Consider the following 26,376-nt stretch of genomic DNA (forward strand, 5'->3'; position numbering starts at 1 on the left):
GACTTTGGTGATCATTTCACAATATAGACATGTATTTATTCATGTTGTACACCTGAAACTAATGTAATGTTATAGGTCAATTATATCTCAATAAAAACCACAGCATAATTTTCAAGGGGGTCATAAATTAATATACTCATAAAACTTATACCTAGAACATTTATTTCTCTCCCAGTAGTACACATCATCCTTGGGCTGTATCAACCCGACTTCCTCAATAATGGACCAATAGGAACTATTGGTTCAGTAGAAGTAGGAGTGAGGGAGGGGAAGCAATTGAGGGAAACCCTAAGGTTTTTAGTTTGGGTGATCAGAAGAGACTGATGTCCATAAACAAAATGCAGATGCAGGAGAAAAAAGCAGGTTTGGTGGTGGAGGCAATAGAGGAGTTCATCTTTGACGTGCTGAGTTTGAGGTACCTCTGGGCTATGGTGGTGAAAATTATCTTTGGGCAGCTGGGAACTCAGAAATGAAGCCTAGAAGAAGTGGCTGGACTTGGAATCATCAGTGTACAGGGGCAGTTGATATCTTAGGAGTAGATGTGGTTTCCCAAGAAGAACATTAGGAACATTATTTTCTGAGGAGCGATTAGCGGAGTAGTCAGTAAAGGCACTTGCAAAGTAGGCAAGGAAAAGAAAAGAGTGATTTTCCTGAAGCTGAAGCAAGAGAGTGTCCCCTGAAGAAAAATGAGATCAACAGTGGCAAAATTCTACAGATTTCAGGGAAAAGAGATACTGAAAAGTATTTGTTAAACCTCAGAGGACTCCAGTGATCTTTGAGTTACCATCTTGTGAAAAGAAGTTGGGTGCGAAAGCCAGAAAACAGTGGACTGTGGAACAAATGAGACGTGAGAAAGTACAATCCATATGGACTGTTCTAGAAATCTAGTTATGTAGGGAAGGAGGGCAAAAGTTTAAACACAGAAAGGGTCAGGGGAAGGGGTCCTTCCCTTTTTTGTGCCAAAGTCTCCTTTGGCAGTCTGGTGAAGCCTATGGTCCTTCTCAAGAATGTTTTTAAATGCAAAAGGGAAAATATGCAAGATTACAAAATAATCAAGTTATATTAAAAAACACGTACCAAAATAGTTCTTAAAATGTCATGATAGAAGTATACAGGTGGTTCTTTATCGATGCATTAAACGGTAGGATTTACTGGCAAGAATAATAACTACCATAATTTGAAAGTGGTGATGAGTGCGAATGATATTTCAAGGTATCTTCAACAAACTGTTACGTGATTAAAAATTACCTGTGATTCTAGTGACAAAGTCACAAGAACTGCTAAGAGTAGTGAGCTTTTGTACTTATAGTCATAATAGAAAGAAATGTTACATTTCAGTAAAAATAAAATTAAGTGTAATTTGTATATTGAATTCAGCATAAAATTAAGTGTAATTTTGATTGAAATATATTTCATATATAATATTTATTCCACATAAAAATAATATATATTATATATCTCCAACTTCATCAGCCCTGCTGAATTCTAGCCAAGGTTCCCTTGGAGGAGGGAGGGATCCAGAGACCTCAGGTTAAGAGCCTTTTACTAAGGGAAGAGAGGTATTTTTGTTTTAAAGGACAGAAATTTTGTTTATGATAGAGTGGAAGGTTTTAAGTCTTGCTCTGGCAGTATGGCAGCATAATGCAGCGAAGTAGGGATGGACTCTGGAACTAGACTCCTTGAGTTTAAATCCTGGCCCCCTGTTTATCAGCTGTGTGCCATTAGGCTAGTTATTTAACCATTTAACTTTTTTATACCTCAGTTTCCTTATCTGTAAAATGGAGACGATAAATAGTAACCCACCTCACAGGTTGTTGTGAGAGTTACGTTAAGAACACTTTAGCCAGTATTACCTTGACCACCTTCCACTCACTCAGTATCCCTTGGCAAAAGGGACACCTTCAGTTCTCTGAACGTGTAACATTCTTCCTTGCTCAGAACCACTGCATATACTGTTTTTCTGTCTGGAAGGCTCTCCCCACTGTTCTCAGCATGACCGACTCCTCATCCTTTGGGGATTCAGTTTAAATGTTACCTCCTTAGAAAGGCTTTTCCAGAAGCCATCTCTGAAATAGAACTCCCACCATTTCTCTGTCTCTCAGCATCCTTTGTCCCAATTTGTAACCGTTTTGGTTAGTTGTTGTCTATAATGAGTTCCATAATGGCTGGAGTTGTGTCTCTCTTGATCCTCTCTCTAGCCCCTGTACCTACCACATAATAAGCTCTCCATAAATACTCATTAAATGAGCCATCAGACAGGGAGCAACTGAAGATACAAAGGAGATCCCCAGCTATATTCATGCTTGGGGACTGTGCTTCAGTTTTCGATGTGGGTATGTATTTTTTTAGTCTGTTCTCAGTCTTGTTCTGGAGCTGGTGGAAAGCCAGACATATTGCTTGCATTAAAATGTTTATAAGGCAGCATTTAGTCTTTCTTCTAACACTAGGAAGATCCCCTCTCTGGTCAAGGCTGAACCAAATTAAACAAGAGAAGAACCAAATTCTGTGCTGTGCTATGACAGTTCATGTTCACAAAGTTGGTGCACAGGACAGTCATGGGCAATTCTTTCACCGAGCCAGTCTTTTGCTATCACTCTAATTTTAGGCAATGTGAAGTGATGAAAGAGATATTGATCTAGCATTCAGGAGCCAGATTCTGATAGTTCATGCTTAACTGGGTGGTTTTAAGCAGATCAACCTCTTTAAGCCTTAGTTTTTTCATCTAACAAATGGCAATTTAAAAATATCTGCTGTGGCACAGACTGTTAGCTATGCCCCCAAATCCATTCTTCCCTCTACTCTGAGTACAAGACTAGATGACAATTCCAAACTACCCTTGAGGCTGGTGTGGTTATGTGATTAAGCTCCTTGCCAACAGAATGTAAGCACAAGTGATATTTGTCACCTCTGTTTCTTGCTCAAGGCCCTTTACTTCCAGGTGGGAATGGAAAGGACTGGAGTAGTATCAAAAATGGTATCTTAAAGACAGCAGAACTGCTGCCAGCCTGGGCCCCTAAATGACTGTGTAGAACAGAGCCACCTCCTGACTTGCAATCTTCAGCTAGGACTGTTAAATAAGAGAGAACTAAGCCACTAACTCTTTGGAATATATTTGTTACAGCAACTAGTGTTTCTCTAACACACACGTCCTACCTACTTTACAGAATTGTGAAAGATAGTAGTTCTTATGTATAAGGAAGAGCTTAGGGAGGTAGAAAGTGCTATAAAAATTTGTCGTCATCAATATTTTCTTCCAGATTTTTTGAAATATAGATGACACATAACATTGTGTAACTTCAAGGTATACAACGTGATGATCTGATACATGTATATACTGCAAATCATTTTATTAATACAGAGAAAACAAGTGCATATTAGAGTGCCTGACCTATAGTAGATATTTAATGTTTACCCGTTGAACAAGTAAATGAACATCTTGCTGATGAAAAGCCTGAGATTAAAAAAAAAAAGTCTATACAACACAAAAGCATGGTAAAGATATTTGTTTGCTCAGGGAAAACTTTTAATTGATTCACTTGAGCTCATACAATTAAAGCAAAAACCTCCTGGATATGTACTTTTTTCAAGAAGATTGTTTTTCTTTTTAATACTTGTTCCATCAAAAATAAATTATAAGATATTAAAGGACATTTTGCAACAAGGAAAATATACCCTTATTCACACCACCGAAACACACTCTTTCATTTTTACCCATTGGCTTAGAACTTTTATCTACATGCATGTCAATTTTTCATAGTTGTAAATCTGTTTCTTATTATTATTCTTAAAATAAATTTTAATTTGTACTTGATAAGGAAAGCACAGGTTTGGCAATTCTCCAGAAGTGATTCCAACAAAGAACCACCTAATATTTCTAAGAGTTCCAATTTAATTTTGCCAAGGGGTTCCATTCTTATTAAAAAGCATAACAGGGAGAGGAGGTGATTTTCATAAGAAAGTACACAGTGGTGTTAATTCTCACCAAAATTAGGGTGATAAGGTTACAAATGTCACAATCTTTCTACTTCCTTTTAAAAGCTTATCTTGTGGGTCTTACAAAAATTAAATGAAGGGCAAATGAGTATATATGGATCTTATTTAAGGATAAAAATGAATTCAGTGATTAATTCCACAAATGTTTCTTGAGCGCCCACTATGTGTCAGGGAGAATGTGGACCATACTGACACAGTCTCTACCACTGAAAACGTTCAAGTATGGATGAAAGACAAGAAGACACATTTCGGTGAGCTCAGAGGAGGGGCGAGGCCATTTTCTGGAGGAAATGAGACCTGATGTTTGGCTGGAAGCTAGGCAGGCAAATGGGTAGAAGGAGGTCCAGGTCCGCTAGACACATGGACCATAATGAATGATGCTCACGAGACTGTAGGTTATTCTACCGTATTGGACGTTAATAGAGCACACCGAGGGTGAATGGATGAGAAGGGAGAAGTAAGCAGAGGTCAGATAATTAAGAGGAGAAAAGCTTCGTCATAGCAGAGATGGTGTTTGTTCAGCACTGCCTAGGGCAGCACTTGGCACATACAAACATGCATACATTCCATCTGTATTTGTGGAATGAATTAAGCCACATTATGCTATGCAGTTGACCATTACTGGTCATAGTCATTGGACTCTGGTTGCAAAGGAAGAGTAGTACACCCAGGTGGGAAGGGACCGCTAGTCTCAAGAGAGAGAGACTGCATCTATGATGGCCCTTAATGCCATGCTGGGTATGCCACAGGACCACTGATCGCTTCTCAGTGCTGGGACACTGCTTCATTTTTGTTGGTCCTGAACTGTCTGATGCTAAACAGCAGGGGTCAGGCACACTGAACCCTAATCTGAGAAATGCTTTCTTATTTCAACTTCATTTTTCGATGGCAACGGGAATGCCACAAATGTAGCTTCTTAGGACACGCTTGCGAAGCAAATGTATAAATGCCATTTCCAACTCCTATTCCTAGAAGCAGGGAATAAGGGTGGGTGGGAGAGAGATGGGGAAGTCACAGAAGAAAGAAGGGAAGGTTGAGGAGAGAGACTGAAGACTTCTTCTAATTGTTTCTTTTTTCTTTTTTTAAATATCCTCAAGGTTTTAATTAATTAATTTACTTATTTTTGGCTGCACTGGGTCTTCGTTGCTGTCCGCGGGCTTTCTCGAGTTGAGGCAAGCGGGGGCTGCTCTTCGTTGCAGTGCGCAGGCTTCTCTTTGTTGCAGAGCATGGGCTCTAGGCACGCGGGCTTCAGTAGTTGTGGCTCGCGGGCTCTAGAGCGCAGGCTCAGTAATTGTGGCTCACGGGCCTAGTTGCTCCGCGGCATGTGGGATCTTCCCAGACCGGGGCTCGAACCTGTGTCCCCTGAATTGGCAGGCGGATTCTTAACCACTGTGCCACCAGGGAAGTCCCCTAATTGTTTCTTTATCCTTGATTCTAGTCTTTATTTTTTGAAACTCCTCTTAGTTGAAATTGAGCATTAAGGATGCAAATTAACCAGAAATCTTAGTCTCTAGGGAGATGAATGGATTAATAAACCAGATCTAGCAATACTGATTTATTTGGAGGCAAACACAGATTTGAATGCAGGAGAGCCCAGCAGGGTGGCTGACTTTGGAAACATTTTGCTACTGCTCTGCTGGGCATGCTAAGAATGCATGGCGCTGGCTGACTCCATGGGGGTAGCGCATGGATTCAGCTGCTGAAGAGCAAGGTGAAATTAAAGAGAGAATGAGATGTGTGATCTGATTTAATCACATCTGCTGCTTCAATTTCTCAATAACAGCACCCTGCTCCACTGTGTCAAACTGGAGAATGAAAAGCAATATATATATATATGAATCATAGCTAGAAGATGGATTAACTCTCTAATGCCTGCCAATCCATTTCAGGCATCTAAAATGCAAATGACAACTGAGTTTTTCTTATAAAGAATTTGGGAGCAATTATTCCTGGACCTGGATCGGCATAAAATTACCATAAACTGAGGAGTAAGCAATGAAATGTCACCTCCTAAAAGAGACCAAAACCTCAGGACCCAGGCTAGGGGATGGCTTGGGGAACATTATGTATTTTAATACCCAGGTCCATCCTCTGCTTCTCTTCTGATGACTGAATGAATGCATGCTTCGTGTTGCTTCAGATTTCTAGTAGGATGACAGCCACCAAGTACAAGACCCAATTCAGCCTCTTTTAGGAATGCATGTTTGTGAGGAGTTTAAAAGTTACAAATCTGTATTGGAATTGATATTTAGTGGAAATCATCCTCCCATCCCCAACCTGCCCTCTCACAAAGGAGCTGCTACTTTAGGGCCTCTGGGCTCTATACCGAGTATCAAACACAATACACAATGTCATTCTGCAGGACCTGCATGTTTCCCTGGCTAGTCAGATACTTTATGGCAGCGAGGTCCTAAAGGTTAGTAAGGTGATTCATCTAATGTAAAATAGTTATTGTGGTTAAATGTTCCATTCTTCTGGGGTGGGGAGATGCCTTCTACATGATTCCATTTAGCAGCAGAAGATAAATGCTTAGGTATAATTAGCTTACCATAAGCAGTTTTACATCCCATTTACAGTGAAGCAAATCAAAGATGAAAACAACTAGACAATAGCTATTTTGGTCCCTTCCATAGAGTAAGCATGCAGTGGCGTGCAAACATGCACACGAGTGATCCCCAAAGATGCACAGCTAGTTCAGAGAAGATTCATTTCAAAAGACAGACTCAGTGAAGGGCATTTTGTAGGGAATACATGGACAGTTCAGAATTCTAATGTAATCAATTTTTCAGAAGCATGGACTTTCAATATATTTTTTTAAAATGACGTCCTAAAACATAATTTCTACTGCCAGAGATCTGGGTAACTGAAAGTTCTCCTCGTTCCTCTCGCTTCTGAAAACCCAGAGTGTGTTAGCCATCTCGGTAGCACTTGTATCACAGTCTACTGTAATCCGCTGCTCTCATCTCCTAAGACTGGAGGTCTCTCGAGGGCAGAAAGCCTGGCTTGCTCATCTTTGTCATCCATTTCCAGAGCATACGATGTAGTACCTCCATGGCACAGGTATGCAACAAACAGGTGTGAACTGCACCATTCGCCACTCCAGGTAGCCTCACTCTGGAGAGCAGTCAGTTATTTCCCAGTTTATGGAAGAACAATGGGTAAATGCCACTGGAAGGAGGGAAAGGTTGGCGGGCAATCAAGTGAAGTTATATTAAAATTAATTTTCTGATTTTAAAAAGATCTGCTGAATGGGCCCTTTACAGACCTTGAGTGAGAATTTATAAACACAAGATGTTGATTTAAAACAAAGGCCCATTCATTTTGCCACGTGGTACATTTCTTTAGCACCCTGAAGAGCTGAAGCAGTCTTGGGGGTTCCTGGCCCCGACCTTTTGTTGTCTGACTGGCAAGGGTGGGCCGTGGTAGGAGTCCCTGGGCTGCTTCAAGATCCTGGCACCTCCTATTCAGAAGACGGATCTTCAACTTGAAAAGCTGTGAATGCCAGAAATGTCTTTTAAGGTGTGCCAGATCTATTTTCAATTTCCAATATGTAGAGTGAGAGTGACATATTTTTATCCATTTAAAGAGCCTTATGGATACTATAGACTTACAAACAAGTCTATAATAATATAGGAGATAATTAGTATATGTTAATCATTCCCGATTATATTTTGGCTTAAAATAAGCTGGTCTGCTCTCTTTACCCTCTTTTTAGTAGACAAAGCAATGGATATGACGATGCCTCGCCTCTTCTTGAAACCTTGCGGAGACTGGTCCTTACTTTTAGAATAAAACCAAAATCCTGACCACGGCCCTGAAAAGTGTGTCTTGGCTACTGTCCACCTGCCTCACTAGGCCCTTCTGCTAATTTCTTCAGTTTACCAAGTTCTTCCCAGACTCTGGGCTCTTCCTACAGGCTGTACCTCTATTGTGTTGCTCTTCTCCCCGCTTCTTTGCTTGATTAACTTGTTTATCATTGGGGGTTCAGATGGTTGGCCACTCCCTTACGAAATCCTTTCCCTGACCCTATAGTCTCGGTTCCCCTTTGTACACTATCACACAGTCGCTTCTTCACAACCGTCACTTCATAGTTATTTGTGCAATTCTTTCTTTAATGCCTACGTTCTGTCCTATATTTTAAGTGTCAGGGTAGCAGTGAAAAGGTACGCCTTGTTCATTGTTGTGTCCTTAGCACCTGGTCCAGCACATAATAGGTGCTCAATAAATAATTACTGAATGACAAAGTATCTTTCAACTAGAGCTGACTATAGACTTGAAGCATCAGGCATTGCAATGGAGTGGATGGGGGTGGACTCTGGACTCTGAATTCAGCTTCAGCAACAGGGACAAGTCATTGGAACTCCCTGAGCCTTGTTGTCCTCATCTGGAATCATCATGACATGAACGCTATCTCTGAAGAAAGTGAATACGCGCGGTGCTGCTTGACAATGACGCTCTGCATTGTGCACAGTCACACTACTGTTAATATCGCTCTGTGTATGGCTCTAGCCATTCTTCCTATTTCTGGGGAGAAGTCTCACATGAAAGCAAGCTTCCGACCTTCCTCCTTTCAGAAATCTAAAGAGAAGCAGGAGTACGGAAAAGCCTAGCTTTAATGCTGAACCAGGTCACCTAATAAAGCCATTTACAAGCATCCAGAAGCCTCAAACTGAGGGAAGACATAGAAATTCTCATTCTGAGAGTGGAGCACAGTTGTTTGGTGACAAGTAAGAGGAAGGCATTTTGGGAAAGTCAAATAACATCACTAAATCAGGAGGCCTGGCTACATGGGTGGGTGGGGGGAAGGAACAGGGCACCACATGGAGTTCCCTTCCCCACTATGGACACAGGGCCCTGTAGGACCACAGCTGGGGGAAAGCGAGGACAGTTGAATGGTGACCCTTAGCTATTTTTTCTCTTACATGGCTTATTTTTACTTTTAATTTTTTTAAATTGTGAAGTGTCATTCATAAAAAGAAGCTATGAAAATTGTTGGGACTAGATTTAACATATCATTGAATTTATTGTTACATTAAAACTTTAGATGTATAATTATTTAAAACCATTGTCATTAAAAATTAGTATTATTATTAAAAATAACAGTAAAGCAAATACCAGTGCATCAGCTACTGATCTTAGCAAGTAGAATGTTAGCAGTACCTTCGAATGTCTGGAGGGCTTTTTCCTGATTCCGTCCCCTCCCCTCCACCTGTGAGCATCACTGTCCGGTACTTGCGTTCATTGTTAACTTGCTTTTTGAAAAAATACCTCTACCACCTACGTATATATTTCTAGTCTAAGTAACGTACTGCTGAGCTTTGCCTGTTTGGAAATGGATGTGAGTGGACCATACTGAATGTCTTCCGTTTGACTCTTGCTCAACTTTGTTTCTGACATTTGTTCATACTGATGCATGTGGCTAATTAAGATTTACTTTCCATTGTACAAACGTACCGCAATTTATTAACCATAACCGCAGATGGATTGTGGGCTTATTTCCAGTTTGGGGCTATTACTTGATTTTTTTGTGGACTTACTCTGACATCTAGGGGAGAGGTTCTGGAGGGAGGGCAGTCTGCTGGAAGTAGAGAGACTCATTTTTATGGAACAATGTGGAATATGCAGTGTGGGAAAATAATGCACATGGCCCAACCACACAGAACTCCTGTGAAGTGGGGATGTTCTCTAACCCAACTGTCACCAACGTGGTCATTCATTAAGAAATAGGACGAACATTCTGGAACTAGACAGGATACTGTTCCAACTCATGTAAATTCTACCCAGCTCACAGGGATAGACAATTCATGTGAAATACGAGATGTAGCCACACGAGGTACACAGCATAGTGGGTAGAGTGAAGTGTACCCAAGATACGGAGAGATGGGTCTTGATGCAAGAGTCCCCAGGCTGAGTCTACACGTTGAGAGTCCTCAGCATGTAGGAAATGCTGAGTAAGGCAAAGCTCTCCTGCTGGGTCTACTCAAGAAATTGGCTACTCTCCATTCTCCTGAGGCTACTGAATGACAAAACTTATTATGTAAATGCATATTACGCAGCCCTCAAATTAAGAGTGCCTGGGAATGCAGAGAAGTCACCCAAGGCACCAATGAAGTGTAAGTTATGAAATAGGCTCCCAACAAGGAATTAAAAGAAAAGGTTCTACACCACAGACTATACATATAATATAAACCCAAGGAAATAAACATAACATATGAGAAAATAGTAGACTTTGGAAAAAATTTGCCATAAGAGAAAGACAAAAGTTTAAGAGAGTAACTACTTTGTATTCTCAAGGTAATTACTCAAAATACAAACTTGCTAAAAAGAGAGGTCATGAGGCAACAAACGGAAATAAAAAAGGGATTTTATGAAAAGACTACAAGGAAGCAAATAATTCCATTGCAGAATTTAAAACTGCTAAAAAGCAGTGAAGAGGAGAATTGTTCCTGAATTAAGTGGAATTAGACTAGTGAAATAGGACAGTGGTTCCAAACCTAGATGATCATAGAAATATGGTTGGGGGGGGAAGCGGATACTTAAAATATATATTCCTAGGGTTAAATATAGGAGATTTTGATTCAGTGGGCCTTGGGTGAAGCTAAGAAATTTGTACTTCAAAAATTTCCTGAAGTGATTCAGAAAATCGATCTGGTTTAGAAACTATTAAGGTGAGTGCAAACTTGAGACACTCACCCAGAACTCAGAGAGACAGAAAAAAAAGCAAGTGAAAATGACTAAAGAGAAAAAGATGGACTGAAATCACAGACACAGTATATGTAGCATATGCATAATGGGAGTAAATGAGGAAGCAATCGGAACCACTGCAAGAGAACCAATTTCAAAAACGTAAATTGCCCTAAACAGAGTGAAAAATACAATCTACAGAATGGGAAAAAGTATTTGCAAACCATGTATCTGATAAGGGGTTAATAGCCAAAACATAAAGAACTCATACAACTCAGTAAGAAAAAAAAGCAAATAACCCAATTTAAAAATGGGCCAAGGATCTGAAAAGACATTTCTCCAAGGAAGATACATGAAAGGCTAACAGGTACATGGGAAGATACTCAGCACCACTAGTCATTAGGGAAATGCAAATTAAAACCACAGTGAGATACCACCTCACACCTGTTAGAACGGCCATCATCAAAAAGACAAGAGATAACAAATACTGGTGTGGATATGAAGAAAAGGGAATCCTTGTAAATAATGGGGGGGGGCTGTAAATTGTGACAGTCGCTATGTGGAAAACAGTATAAAGGATCCTCAAAAAATTAAAAATAAAACTACCGTATGATCCAGCAATTCCACTTCCGGGAAAATACTCAAAGGTAACAAAGACACTAACTAGACAAGATATCTACACCTCCATGTTCATAGCAGCAGCATTTACAAAAGCCAAGACATGGAAGTGACCTAAGTATCCATCGATGGATGAAGGGATAAAGGAGTTGTGGTATATATAAACAATGGAATATTATTCAGCCATAAAAAGCGAGGAAATCCTAACATTTGCAACAACAGAGATGGATCTTGAAGACATTACACCAAGTGAAACAGTCATACAGAGAAAGACAAGTCCTCTATGATCTTACTTATATGTAGAATCAAAAAAAAAAAACCCAAAAAACAGAGAAAGAGATCAGAATTGTGGTCACCAGAGGCAGAGGGGGGAAAGGGGGAGGGGAATTGGAGGAAGGTGGTCAAAAGGTACAAACCTGCAGTTATAAGATAAATCAGTGCTAGGGATGTCATGTACAACATGATGATTATAGCTAACACTGCTGTGTGATATACAGGAAAGTTAAGAGAGTAAATCCTGAGCATTCTCACCACAAGGAGAAATTTTTTATTCTTTTCTTCTTTCTTTTCTTTTTATTGTATCTATATGAGAAGGTGGATGTTTGCTGAACCAATTGTGGAAATCATTTACAATACATGTACATCAAACCATCATGCTGTATGCCTTAAACTTATATAGTGATGTATGTCAATTGTTTCTCAATAAAACTAAAAAAAGATAAGCTAGAAAAAGGATAATAAAATGGATAAATGCAAACCATAAAAATGGATACTGAAGAAAAATCTGTCTGAAATGAGAGAAAAAGAATCACTAAAGTTTTACTGTGAACTTTGTGAAAACTGATAAATATTTAGATTCACTGAATATCAAGTCTAAAGAAAGAAACTTTCCCAAATCCAGGAAAAAGAAATAGATCCTGTATAAAAGAAAAAAAAAATCAGTCTAATTTGTCTATGTGGTTTTCAGGGAGAATGGTTACGCTATGCTTCCCAAATTCTACCATCAGTAATAAATGAAGGCAAGGAGAAGACATTTTCAGCTGGGAAAGGGCTTTAGAATGCTGATGTGTTCTGTACGGTAACTGAGATCAACCAACAATATGGGCGTCGAGGAATACAAACGTTGTTAAATAGCGTTGTTTCTAAGGAGAATGTAAACGCTATCTCATTCTTGAAACAAGAGGTCCGATTATGTGACAATCAACAATTTAACTATTGCAGGGATTTCCCTGGTGGTGCAGTGGTTAAGAATCTGCCTGCCAATGCAGGGGACACAGGTTCGAGCCCTGGTCCGGGAAGATCCCACATGCCGCGGAGCAACTAAGCCCGTGCGCCACAACTAGTGAGCCCACGCGCCTAGAGCCCGTGCTCCGCAACAAGAGAAGCCACCGCAATAAGAAGCCCGTGCACTGCAACAAAGAGTAGCCCTGGCTCGCCGCAACTAGAGAAAGCCCGTGCGCAGCAACGAAGACCCAATGCAGCCAAAAATAAAAAACAAACAAACAAAGAAAACCCCAATTTAACTATTGCAGACTGAGATAAAAACCTAGAGTAGAATAACAAAAACTGGGGGGAAAGGGTGGTGTGTGTCCGGAGCTGGAGGAAGGAAAGCGTGGGCACTTTTCATCTGTATGTGGGGTGAGTCAGTAGATATTGTTTCATTCTTGACATTAATAATTTGAGAAACAGAGGTTTAGAACATAGGTTTTAAACATGTGTCAATATTATTTAAAAATTTGATAGTAATGATCAGAAGAACTTTAAACAAGTACCATACCTTCCAAATTCCTGGAGTAGGATGCAGAGAGGGGAAGGAATCAAAGATAAACTCATAATGTAGAGCAAAACTAGGCACATCCATTTAAAAAAGGAAAAAAGGAGGAACAAAAGGGACTCCAAAAATTGAAGTCAGATGTAAGCTAAGAGAACAGAACAAAATAATCGACTTTTATAAACATACATATTTATGGAAGTCTGAAAGTATATGCACCAAAAGGTTAACAGTTGTTCCTGCATGGTGTGTTTAGAGTAACTTTAACTTTAAAATGTTTGACTAACTAAATTTTTAAAAAATTTTCTGGCAGCAATTACATCTATGTGATTAAAAATAAAACATACACCGAAAATTCCTCTTCATTCATCTGAATGAACGCTGATCACGAAGGCCCTCATTAAAACTAGAAATGACCAGCCTAGCTGCCATGGCTGAGATTGGCATTTGCTGCGATTGTGTGACTTGTTTCACGAATCTGACTCATTTCCCCAAACAGGATGCACAGGTGGTGTGTTCATTTATTTAGTCACAACGCTAATCATTCTTTACCATTGTGCTTTGCCCTGGTTTTCTCAACATAACCACTGCAACGGTAGGAAAGCACCCTTGGGTGTTGCGTGTGTGCATGTGCAGAAGGTGTGGGACCTCGGCTCCTAGCCAAGTGAGACTGGGTCCTCGGCTGTGGGTCAGTCCCTGTCAGGATGCGAGGGCTCACTGTTCAGCCCCTTCGCACCACACACTTTTATCTGCCCTCCAGCTTCAGCTCTCATAACTGCCCCACCACAAGCCTCAAATTCCAGCCACACTGAGCAAGTCATTTCTTGAATCTTGCTGCCATGCCTGGACTGCTTTGCCACATTAGGGGAAAATGAAGGGCCACTCCTAAGGGTCCACGGCCCCTCTGCCTGTCCCCTCATTTACCTCGTGTGTTGTGACTGCTTTAGTCATCTGCTGAGGAAATGTCTGTCTCACCACGTGGATGCCTGCTGCCAGGGAAGTATGGTGTTTGCCTTCCCGCATTAGCACAGTGCCCAAAAAGTAGAAAGTGCTCAACAGACACTGCTGCATGGAGAGCTTCTCTGAGCCGCTTCCCTTCAGCTCCCAGCCCCCTCTTCCCTCGCTCACATCTCTCTTCTCGGTGGGAGAGATCCTGAAACCCAGTCCCCCTAAAACCGAGTGCCCTCGTCTGAAACTTTATTCCCTTTCTTGTCCTGCCCCTGTTCCCCTCAGGACTGAGGAACATCAAAGAAAAGGGGGACTGAAACCGAGCAGGACCCTGTTGGGGGCTTCCTGGGTACAAGTCCCTCCATTTCCCCCGCTGCTTTTTTTTTTTTTTAAGTCAATTGTATTTTTTTAATTTATCTATCTATCTATCTATCTATCTATCTATCTATCTATCTATTTATTTATTTTATTTATGGCTGTGTTGGGTCTTCGTTTCTGTGCGAGGGCTTTCTCTAGCTGCGGCAAGCGGGGCCACTCTTCATCGCGGTGCGCGGGCCTCTCACTATCACGGCCTCTCTTGTTGCGGAGCACAGGCTCCAGACGCGCAGGCTCAGTAGTTGTGGCTCACAGGCCTAGTTGCTCCGCAGCATGTGGGATCTTCCCAGACCAGGGCTCGAACCCGTGTCCCCTGCATTGGCAGGCAGACGCTCAACCACTGCGCCACCAGGGAAGCCCATCCCCTGCTTCTTGTTTGGCATTCTCTTGAGTTCCAGAGAACAGACTCAAGCAGTTAATGATTAGAACTACAGAATCACAGGCCTCCTAGTTCCTCCTGAAGGGATAAAGATAACAATCTGATGCATATCTTTGAGTTGTTCTGCAAAAACCAAGACCCCCACCCCTCAGCCTGTGGAGGATGGTGACCACATGCTGACCACGAGCACAAAAACCCCAGGCTGGTTGGAATGACCGACATTCCTGAAATATCACCCTATTACCTCACCACCAGCCAATCAGAAAAATGTCCAGGGGCTGATCCCGCACCCTGTGACGCTCACCCCTAATGTTGCCTTTAAAAACCCTTGTCTGAAAGCCAGCGGGACTTTGGCTCTTTTGAGCATTAACTGCCCTATCTCCTTGCTTGGTAAATACATGCTGTACTTTCCTTCACCACAACCCAGTGTCGGTAGATTGGTGAGTGAAGCCGAGTCTGGTTAGGTAACAATTTTAGGGTCTAAGAGGCAGCGTCCGGCAAACCTTGTTCTCTGAGCTCCACAGGGCCACTCTCTCCTGGAGGAGCACAGATGAGATTTTTATGCAACAAAATAAGCTGGCAAGAGTTCAACGGCACGGCTCCTGTGCTCTGTGGCCGGCTCCACCCTCATTGAAGAGCCTAGCTACTTTGTACTTCCTTCTCATCCACCTCCTACCCAAAGCCCCACCACTCTCCGGAAAGCAGCTGGCACCAGGCTTGTTCAGTTTTCTGTATTATGATCCCAAGTGGGTCTCTACTGAAAGAGAGGGGATGGTCACAAAGACCTGACCTGTTGAAGTTGAATACTCCCAAGTTGAAGAATTTCCTCACCCAGCCCTATGTTTTACAATATGATCAAGCAATAATCCTTTTGTTTTACAAATTTACAAACAAAGGACAAAAAAGAGTGTCTTATTTTCAGGCTGGGTCAGGAGAGTACTGAATACAGTAGGACCTCACTTACAAAGCGTTAGAGTCACGAGGAGCCCAAGAGACCCTCTGAAGAACTAGGGTTTATGCATTTCGCCTTCCTCCCACCTCCTCTCTGATCACTGGTCCCCTCAGCCTCCACTAGGTCACCTCCACTCCAGTCACACTGTACTCAGCGTCCAAACAGCCCATCACCGTGCCTCTTGTATGTGTGTGTCCCATCCCTTCATGCCCACCCTGCAAAACAACAGTCATCTTTCTAGATGTTGCCCAAATGCCAACTGCTCGGCAAAGCACTCTTGAATGACTTTGCCCACAGTTAGACATATAAACACAGTACTGGGGCAGCTCTTAGTATTATGCCATTGCATGAGAAGTTATCTGTTTCTGCATCTTCATTTATGTTTTTATTCAACAACTAGATATTGGGTAAGCGGCACGAGTGGGTGAGCTCTTTGAGGATGGAGCCCGTGTCTGTCATCCCTGGGGCCCTAGATCTCAGCTCTGCACCTGCGTAAGTTATGAGCACAATAACTCTTTGGTGAATAAAAAATGATGGAAAGATAAAGCTCAGCTCTTTGATATTCAGGAATGACTATGCTCATTTTATAACAGAGAGGTGCCCGCCTTTGTGTCTAAGATAGGTAACGAAGATACCACAGTTTCTTTACTTTTTTTAATAGACTGCTCTTACTGTCAGGAAGTTCTTCTCATATCTATTCTGAATCGCATCTCCCATAATTCAAGCTTCCCCTTTATCCTCCCTTGCTTTGAAAATGACAAAATGTTGCTCTTCACCACTATTCTGATATTTGAAAATTATTCTAAAATTTTCTCAGCTAGTTCCAACTAACAAAAAAATGTGGTGTTGAGAATCTCAATTAACTTTATTCCTATGGAGGCCAGTTTTAAGGTTATATATCTTTTACAGATATTTTCTCCTGGGGACTGCTGAAGGCCTTTGCATCACATGCCACAGTTGCAGGGCCAGAAGCTTCCTAGGCCTGGTAAAGGCACAGCCTTGGCTAGAGGAAGAGAGACTTCCTGGATCTAAGAAGAGTGTACATCCACTGTCTCAAAGACCCTTTGCCTATTGTGTGACACTTTTTTTTTTCTTTTTAAGTTCTTATTGAATTTGTTACAATATTGTTTCTGTTTTATGTTTTGGTTTTTTGGCCCCGAGGCATGTGGGATCTTAGCTCCCTGACCAGGGATCGAACCCGCACCCCCTGCATTGGAAGGCGAAGTCTTAACCACGAGGGAAGTCCCTTGTGTGACATTCTTGATGTGGCTCAGCTACGACCTCTGTGGCTGTCTCGTCCACTTGCATCCAGGCTTCTTCTCCTCTTCCATTTGTGCACGTGACTCTGCGGCTCTCTACTGTGACACGTTTCCATACTCTCCTAATACCCAGGGGTTTGAGGTTGGTTTTCCAAGGAATTGTCTTTCTGCAATATCTGAGGGGCTGGCCACAAATTACTTTGTCCTGAGTCCCAAGTATAACTTCAAATAGTACCTGGCAAAAGATTTTCAGGAACCACGAACTGTCCCACAACTTAGCGTATTAGGGGTTGAAATGTGACTCCCCCAGATTCACATATCAAAGTCCTAATCCTCATCAAGTCAGAGTGTGAGACCTGATTTGGTGGTGTCGATGGAATGATGTAAGATGAGGTCAAATCGGAGTGGCATGGTCCCCTTATCCAATACGACTGGTGTCCTTATAAAAGGGGAAAATTGGGCAGAGAGAAAGAGGCATGTGAAGACCGCAGTTATCCTGCCATACAAGAAACTACGGGAAGGTAGGAGAGAAGCCTGGAACAGGCCCTTCCCTAAGGCATTCATGTGGCAATTTCTGTTGTTCTAAGCTATCCAGTTTTGGGCACTTTGTAACTGCAGCCCTAGTAAACTAACACAAAATGCGATATACTACCTGCTTTCTTAGTTTATCTGGCTGTTCTGAAGGGGACAAGCACGTTTCCCTTTAAAGTTTATGTCAAGTCTTCAAGTGACATCACACTAACTACTCCCCTAGGGAATGACTGGACATTTGACATTGTCCTCTGCACTGAGGCAGAGAACACTAACAATGCAGCAGCATGAGAGATGACTACAAGCACCTACATGCCAATCAAATGCACAACCTGGAAGAAACGGACAAATTCTTAGAAAAGCACAACCTTCCGAGACTGAACCAGGAAGAAATAGAAAATATAAACAGACCAATCACAAGCACTGACATTGAGACTGTGATTAAAAATCTTCAAACAAAAGCCCAGGACCAGATGACTTCACAGGTGAATTCTATCAAACATTTAGAGAAGAGCTAACACCTATCCTTCTCACACTCTACCAAAATACAGCAGAGGGAGGAACACTCCCAAACTCATTCTATGAGGCCACCATCACCCTGATACCAAAGTGAGAAAAGGATGTCACAAAGAAAGAAAACTACAGGCCAATATCACTGATGAACATAGATGCAAAAATCCTCAACAAAATACTAGCAAACAGAATCTAACAGCACTTTAAAAGGATCATACACCATGATCAAGTGGGGTTTATCCCAGGAATGTAAGGATTCTTCAATATATGCAAATCAATCAATGTGATACACCATATTAACAAACTGAAGGAGAAAAACCATATGATGATCTCAATAGATGCAGAAAAAGCTTTCAACAAAATTCAACACCCATTTATGATAAAAACCCTCCAGAAAGTAGGCATAGAGGGAACATACCCCAACATAATAAAGGTCATATATGACAAACCCACAGCCAACATCGTCCTCAATGGTGAAAAACTGAAACCATTTCCTCTAAGATCAGGAGCAAGACAAGTTTGTCCACGCTCACCACTATTATTCAACATAGTTTTGGAAGTTTTAGTCACAGCAATCAGAGAAGAAAAAGAAATAAAAGGAATCCAAATCGGAAAAGAAGAAGTAAAATTGTCACTGTTTGCAGATGACATGATACTATACATAGAGAATCCTAAAGAAGCTACCAGAAAACTACTACAGCTAATCAAGAATTTGGTAAAGTAGCAGGATACAAAATTAATGCACAGAAATCTCTTGCATTCCTATACACTAATGATGAAAAATCTGAAAGAGAAATTAAGGAAACACTCCCATTTACCACTGCAACAAAAATAATAAAATACCTAGGAATAAACCTACCTAAGGAGACAAAAGACCTGTATGCAGAAAACTATAAGACACTGATGAAAGAAATTAAAGATGATACAAAGAGATGGAGAGATATACCATGTTCTTGGATTGGAAGAATCAACATTGTGAAAATGACTATACTACCCAAAGCAATCTACAGATTCAATGCAATCCCTGTCAAGCTACCAATGGCATTTTTCACAGACCTAGAACAAAAAATTTCACAATTTGTATGGAAACATAAAAGATCCCGAAGAGCCAAAGCAATCTTGAGAAAGAAAAACAGAGCTGGAGGAATCAGGCTCCCAGACTTCAGACTCTACTACAAAGCTACAGTAATCAAGACAGTATGGTACTGGCACAAAAACAGAAATATAGATCAATGGAACAGGATAGAAAGCCCAGAGATAAACCCACACACATATGGTCAGCTTATCTTTGATAAAGGAGGCAAGAAGATACAATGGAGAAAAGGGAGCCTGTTCAATAAGTGATGCTGGGAAAACTGGACAGCTACATGTAAAAGAATGAAATTAGAACACTCCCTAACACCATACACAAAAATAAACTCAGAATGGATTAAAGACCTAAATGTAAGGCCAGACACTATCAAACTCTTAGAGGAAAACATAGGCAGAACACTCTACGACATAAATCACAGCAAGATCCTTTTTGACCCCCCTCCTAGAGAAGTGGAAATAAAAACAAAAATAAACAAATGGGACCTAATGAAACTTAAAAGCTTTTGCACAGCAAAGGAAACCATAAACAAGACAAAAAGACAAGCCTCAGAATGGGAGAAAATATTTACAAATGAAGCAACTGACAAAGGATTAATCTCTAAAATTTACAAGCAGCTCAATATCAAAAAAACAAACAACCCAATCCAAAAATGGGCAGAAGACCTAAATAGACATTTCTCCAAAGAAGATATACAGATTGCCAACAAACACATGAAAGAATGCTCAAAATTATTAATTATTAGAGAAATGCAAATCAAAACTACAATGAGGTTTCACCTCATACCAGTCAGAATGGCCATCATCAAAAAATCTACAAACAATAAATGCTGGAGAGGGTGTGGAGAAAAGGGAACCCTCTTGCACTGTTGGTGGGAATGTAAATTGATACAGCCACTATGGAGAACAGTATGGAGGTTCCTTAAAAAACTACAAATAGAACTACCATACGACCCAGCAATCCCACTATGGAGCATGTACCCTGAGAAAACCATGACTCAAAAAGAGTCATGTACCACAATGTTCATTGCAGCTCTATTTACAATAGCCAGGACATGGAAGCAACCTAAGTGTCCACCGACAGATGAATGGATAAAGAAGATGTGGCACATATATACAATGGAATATTACTCAGCCATAAAAAGAAATGAAACTGAGTTATTTGTAGTGAGGTGGATGGACATAGAGTCTGTCATACAGAGTGAAATAAGTCAGAAAGAGAAAAACAAATACTGTATGCTAACACATATATATGGAATCTTAAAAAAAAAAAGGTTCTGAAGAACCTAGGGGTAGGACAGGAATAAATACGAAGACATAGAGAATGGACTTGACGACATGCGGAGGGGGAAGGGTAAGCTGGGACGAAGTGAGAGAGTGGCATGGACATATATACACTACCAAATGTAAAATAGATAGCTAGTGGGAAGCAGCTGCATAGCACAGGGAGATCAGCTCCGTGCTTTGTGTCCACATAGAGGGGTGGGATAGGGAGGGTGGGAGGGAGACGCAAGAGGGAGGAGAAATGGGGATATATGTATATGTATAGCTGATTCACTTTGTTATACAGCAGAAACTAACACAACATTGTAAAGCAATTATACTCCAATAAAGATTAAAAAAAAAAAAAGAATGCAACAGGAGGGGACTGGGTGAGGTAATGAGGAAGAGGAAAGGAACGTGTCACATGGATCTCCACTCCCCTAAAACCTCATGATGTACACAGACTGTTTATTCACATATTACAAATTAGTTAAGGTCTGGCAAGATCGGTAATCTGCTGATAATCACAGAACCAGAGAGTAATTGCACAGACATGGGAATCCAGCTGTGTCCGACTGACTCTATAGCCATACCAGGATTTTCCTTCTGGGAAGGTAATTAAGCATCAGGATAAGTTAGCAAAGAAAGCTGGCAACCATCATTTTCTTGAAGGCTGAACAATGGACACACAGTTATCTTGTATGGGGTAGGTTGTGCATCGTTTTTCCTGAAGTCAGGAGCATGGGCAATACAATCTTTCAAAGTTCTTTTTGGGTCTATTATGTTTATGGTCATAGAACAGTCTTCATGAATGGAAGAAGAAGGAACCTTACGCTTCAGGAATTTTATCCATGTAGTCCTCATTTGAGAGTTCAGCTCTCTGGACTAAGGGACAAGACTATGCAACCAAGCGGGTCCCTAGTAATTGCTGGCTTGGGACCAGTAATCCACGTCACATGCCAGTTCTGCTTTTACACACCAGTGTCTCTTCCATGCTTTGAGTCCCAAGGTATTGAGTGATTTCAGACCCCGTTAGAAGCAGGGAGACCAAGCATGCTATCTTGACATGCTTTCTTTAACCTTATTTCACCTTCTAGTCACCTCCTGAAGATTAAGCAATACAACTTTTTATTCACTTAAGAACACACTGCCCATCTAAAGACAGGAATCGTGGGCCATGAGATTCTAGATTTAAATGAAATCACCAGGGATAGTGGATAACACCAGAAACACTCATCACGGTTAAGAGCAGTGCAAAACCAATTTACAGATTATAGGAAGGTGGCAAAACTTAAAAGAATAGAAACAAAACTAGCAAGCAGGCTCTGCTTTCAGGAATATATAAAGTTCTTCCCCCTTTCAAAGTGGATCTCTTCAGCCAGAACTGAATGAGGTGCATAGTCAGTTATTAGTAATCACAAGCTAATCATCACTTACTAGCAACAGTTCCTGTAGCTGCTATTTAAGTTTTTAAAAAATCTTTATTTTTTATAGTTGTACCTTATTACCAAGACAGTGAGTTTATGTTTACTTTGGATTCCAATGATGGGATGATGAAAAAGCTACTCTTTAAAAAGATAATGACCCTTGATAAAGATGACATTTTCTCCTCAAAGCATTAAGACACTGACATTTTTAAATTGTGAGGAATGGGAGAGAAGCTGGGTTGCATTGTTGTTGCTTTTACCTTTTCTTATGGGATTTCTACTTGAAGGAGCTCAGAGTCTATTGAACACAAAAAGTTAACTACTGGTTACGTATTTCACCAAGTTCTACTTGACAAACACAAAGTCATTTTCACCTGTGGGGCTCGGCCTCCCAGGCTAGAACACAGCTCTGCTGCTTGGAAATTGGCCAGACCCCCGACATCGCTCCCCAGCAATTTCCTGACATCCGCCTGGTCTTGCTATTTAACACAAACAAAAAGAAGTCTTTCAAAACCCCAAAGCATGGTAATCAACGCTCTGTACAATGTTGATTGTATCAATATATTGACACTGATACTCAAATCTCTCCAGTTGAATAAAGAACCAGAAAGCACTTATCTTTAAGATTAAACAAAAGTGTTCACCTCCCCTCTCTCCCACTTCCCCAAAGTCCTCAATTATAAAGAAAGAAAAAGGAAAAAAAAAAAAAAATGCACAAACTGACACTTTGCCAAACTTACTTGGGGTGGAAAAAAAAAGGTAATTCCTTAAAGCCCATATGGGCCAGGCTGATGAAAATCAGGGACTTCCTCAACCTCTCTTAAAAGGCAAAACAGAACTCTGGTGTTTGCCCTGAAACCTTTCAGCTCTGGCTGCAGCTTTGAGGAGTGGCGGCCATGGAGCGGCCTTGCAGCCGTCTCTGCAGTCCACGCAAGCTGAGGCTGATGGAACCATGCGTCAGTGATTCTGTTCCTGCTTTTCTGATGGGTCCCTGAGGGGGCTTCTGAGTAACTGTGCCTGGCCTTCCACAGCTCTGATAGGACGTACCTCCCTCTCCCCTCTTCATGCCAAGGTTAAGACCTGAGCATGGGGAGGGTGCCTCTTCAGGGTGGGTGGTTTGCAGCCCCCTGCCCTATCCTGGGCTCCTCTGAAGCATGTTTCCCTCAAGCCTGTCGTTCCATCGGGTTATGGGTGTGAACAGCGGCTCGACACAGACAAAATGATGTTTCTGAATAAAAGAATGTGCTACCCAGGAGGCATAACCAGTATTTAATTTGCTGCCTGTGTTCGACAGACTGTGAGCTCCTCAAGGGCAGGGACTACATCTCATTTGTCTTTGTAGCCTTGGTGACTAACGCACGTTCACTTGTTCATTCATTTACTCCACAACTATTTACTAAGAGCAAGAGGTACCAGATGAGAAAGGCACAGGCCTCCACAAAGAATTAGACATTTCTTTTGCCCCACAGGTTGGACTGCCATGGAATCAATATACTTTCTAATATGTTACAAGAGGCAAAAATACACACTCAAAATAAATAATACAAAAGCAGAGCTATCGTCCTCCTAGGCTCACTGAATGTCAAAGATGAATGGGACCTGCTTTTATAGATAAGGAAGGAGGAGCTGACCAATGCTTGATCTTATGCTCTCTTCACCTTGAGCAAGGTGGTCTGTGGAAGATAAAGCACTTCAAGCAGACATTTCCATTGCTCCCTGCAGCCCTCCTGCCCTCCGAACCCAATTTTTTCATTCATTCATTCATTCATTCATTCATTTATTTTTAGTATTCTAATTTTCAAAAGTTCACATAATTCAAGGGTCTCCAGACAGGTTTAAATACGGATTGTGAACCCACATATGGAGTCAAAATGTAAAATAATTTGAGAAAGTAAAGCCAGGGGAAAGAATGGAGGTCAGAACAGAGCAAGCTAGAAACACATGCTCTTGTTTCGGTTCTCTAGACCGAATTGATGGCTTAAAGCAAGGGTTTTTCTTTTGCTTATGCTTTCGTTGGATGGGAATTCACGAAGAACTCAGGTGGGTGGCCCATCTCTGATCCATGTGATGTCCCGTCATGGGGATGGAGGATGCCTTTCCAAGACGGCTTCCTCAGTCATGTGTCTGGCACCCAGGTGCTCCTTGACCTTTGTCTTTCTCCCCATGATGTCTCTTCTAGGGCGTCTTCTTGTGGCTTGGGCTTCTCACAGCATGGTGAGCTCAGGGCAGTTGCACTTGTTATATGGTGGTGCACTTCCTTGAACAAGTGTCTCAAGAGACAGGAAGTAGATGCTGCCAGTTTCTGCCACATTATACTGGTCAGAGCAGTCACTCAGCCTTGTAGGGGAGGATACCCAGACACCACCTCTCCATAGGAGGAATGTTAAAGAATTTACAAATGTCTTTAGTGTGCCTTAGTCTGTTTCAAAGACCAGCCACTGGGTATCAGGTTGTTGCATTGGGGGACTGTGGTCCTATATGAAATATATAAAAAAATTTAAGTAGACGATGGAATAAATATTTTAAAATGTTGGCAATTAATTCAAATTTTCTGAAAAACTGTGTGTGTCAAACACGCACATTTGCAGATTCTGGCTGTGCCCACCAGTATGTACCCTGGGCTTAATGCACTAAACAAAATTCTTATAAAGAAGTTTTAGGAAAATACTGACATGTATTTTCCGCCTACAACTGAAAATGAAGATCTTAAGAGCGTTTTACCGTCTTTGACAACAGAATTTTACTGAAAACACACCAGTAGGTAAATGACGGATCTTTCTATATAACTCTATCATGCCCCATAAGAGAAAACTGAATGTCTCCTATTCTGAGAATTCCCTTCTCCCATTTCTATCTTGGCCGAATCACAGTGTGATGAAATATATGGTGATTTCCATTTCTTGTTGAATTTGACTGAGAACTAGAAATACAAGATGATGATACTGACTTCATGCCCCAAAGGAAAACAAAGAGAAGCCCAGAAACTAAAGAAGACGTCACTGATATAAACAGTCTAATCTCCACATTAGTCCTTTTTAAACTTTAGTGACCGAATCACCTTCTGAGTCAGAAGAACTAGGGGATGTCCCGAGACTCAGCATTTTGAACCAAAACTCCAGATGATTCTGATGTAGGTGGTCCCTACACCACATTGCTGGTACTCAATTACAGGGGCAGGTTTTTGAGAGAGAGCAAAACTGGGCACAGCTAAAGTATGAATCATGCCTCCTTTTACGATTTGGTGGCCGTGGTAGTAAATGGAATTGGGCTCCATCTCCTGACTCAGTGAAGAAAATGTGCTGGGAGCAGCAGATAGGGTTTCTGAGCCTGATTTTGCATTAGCTAGTTGACTGAGCTCAGGGAAGTCATGCCCCTTCTCGTGGCCTCCGCTTCCTCTTCTGTATGATGAGAAGGAGAGACCCGGGTCATAACGATGGCCAGCACAACTACCCACATCCCATGCCTGAGGTGAAGCCCACTCCCCAGGCCGCCTTGCTCTCCGCTCTGCCCCGGCCTGGCCTCCCAGTCCTCGTCTACTCAGTCACGTCCAACAGAATGGAGCTGACACCTGGGCTGAGACCACTTCTGTAGCCCTGGCAGAGGATCCCTGGGGCCTCCTCCTGCTTGGGAGGCATATTACGGTTTGGGAGGGAAAATCAGGTGAAAAAGAAACCATGAAAGGTAGTTTTGGAGGAAGGAGAAGAGGTTTAGGGGCAGGAATTGCCCAGAAATAGAAACGTGCGATCTGAGAAAGGTGGAGGCGGGCGTGGGGAGCAAACAGCCTGCCAGCCAGTCTTAGGCCCATCCTGGTTCTCACCGTGACGGAGGTCTAGGTGTAGCTGTCTTTAGCAAATCCCAGCGGCTATACTGCGGGACAGCTGGCTTCAGGAAGGGCAGGGCTGGGATAAGGGTGAGCAAAACTGGGGGTCGACACATACATGAACCTGGGAGTGAGGGTCTCCCTTACATTTTGCACCTGGCCCCTCACTTGCCTCACCCTAGTCCCAGCCCTGAAGAGGCTGTATTAGGGCTCTGGAGTTACAAGCTTGCTGTGAAGTTGTCACCTCTACCACAGACCCCTGGGGCAGAGTGGGAGTGGGTCTTGTAGAAGGGGAAATGCAGACAGATCAGCCCAGACTCAGCCAGGACTTAACAAGGATTCGATTTACTGAAGGGCGTTTGGTGTTAAGGGGAAAGGCTTCGGGTCTGTGTTGGGTTAGCTGTGCAACTTTGGTCAAGTTACTTAATCTCTTTAAGTCTCAGTTTTAAAATCTTTCAAGGGGCTTCCCTGGTGGTGCAGTGGTTAAGAATCTGCCTGCCAATGCAGGCGACATGGGTTTGAGCCCTGGTCCAGGAAGACCCCACATGCTGCAGAGTAACTAAGCCCGTGTGCCACACCTACCGGGCCTGCGATCTAGAGCCTGCGAGCCACAACTACTGAGCCCACGTGCCGCAACTACTGAAGCCCGTGCACCTAGAGCCCATGCTCCACAACAAGAGAAGCCACCGCAATGAGAAGGCCCCGCTTGCAGCAACTGGAGAAAGCCCGTGCACAGCAACGAAGACCTAACACA

General features: G+C 42.0%; 1 protein-coding gene and 1 long non-coding RNA gene across 12 annotated transcripts in view; both read right to left on the minus strand.

Moving 5' to 3' along the window:
- Positions 1 to 26,376, minus strand: part of LOC309646705 — a 610,320-nt gene that overhangs the window by 168,903 nt on the left and 415,041 nt on the right. The window lies entirely within an intron of this gene.
- The window catches only part of SAMD12 (sterile alpha motif domain containing 12), a 443,684-nt gene that overhangs the window by 149,002 nt on the left and 268,306 nt on the right, over positions 1 to 26,376 (minus strand). The window contains exon 5 of one of the 11 annotated variants that reach the window (XM_082433284.1): positions 5,196 to 7,485. The exons of 9 other annotated variants lie outside the window; for them this stretch is intronic. In XM_082433284.1, the coding sequence (XP_082289410.1) occupies positions 7,454 to 7,485 (32 nt within the window). In that variant the 3' untranslated portion in view covers positions 5,196 to 7,453. Of the gene's footprint in view, positions 1 to 5,195; positions 7,486 to 22,717; positions 24,277 to 26,376 lie in introns of those variants that run through there. One more of the 11 variants, XM_082433285.1, reaches the window with a different exon arrangement.

This window comes from Balaenoptera physalus (assembly GCF_965194825.1).
Source record: "Balaenoptera physalus genome assembly, chromosome: 17".
Taxonomy (NCBI): domain Eukaryota; kingdom Metazoa; phylum Chordata; class Mammalia; order Artiodactyla; family Balaenopteridae; genus Balaenoptera; species Balaenoptera physalus.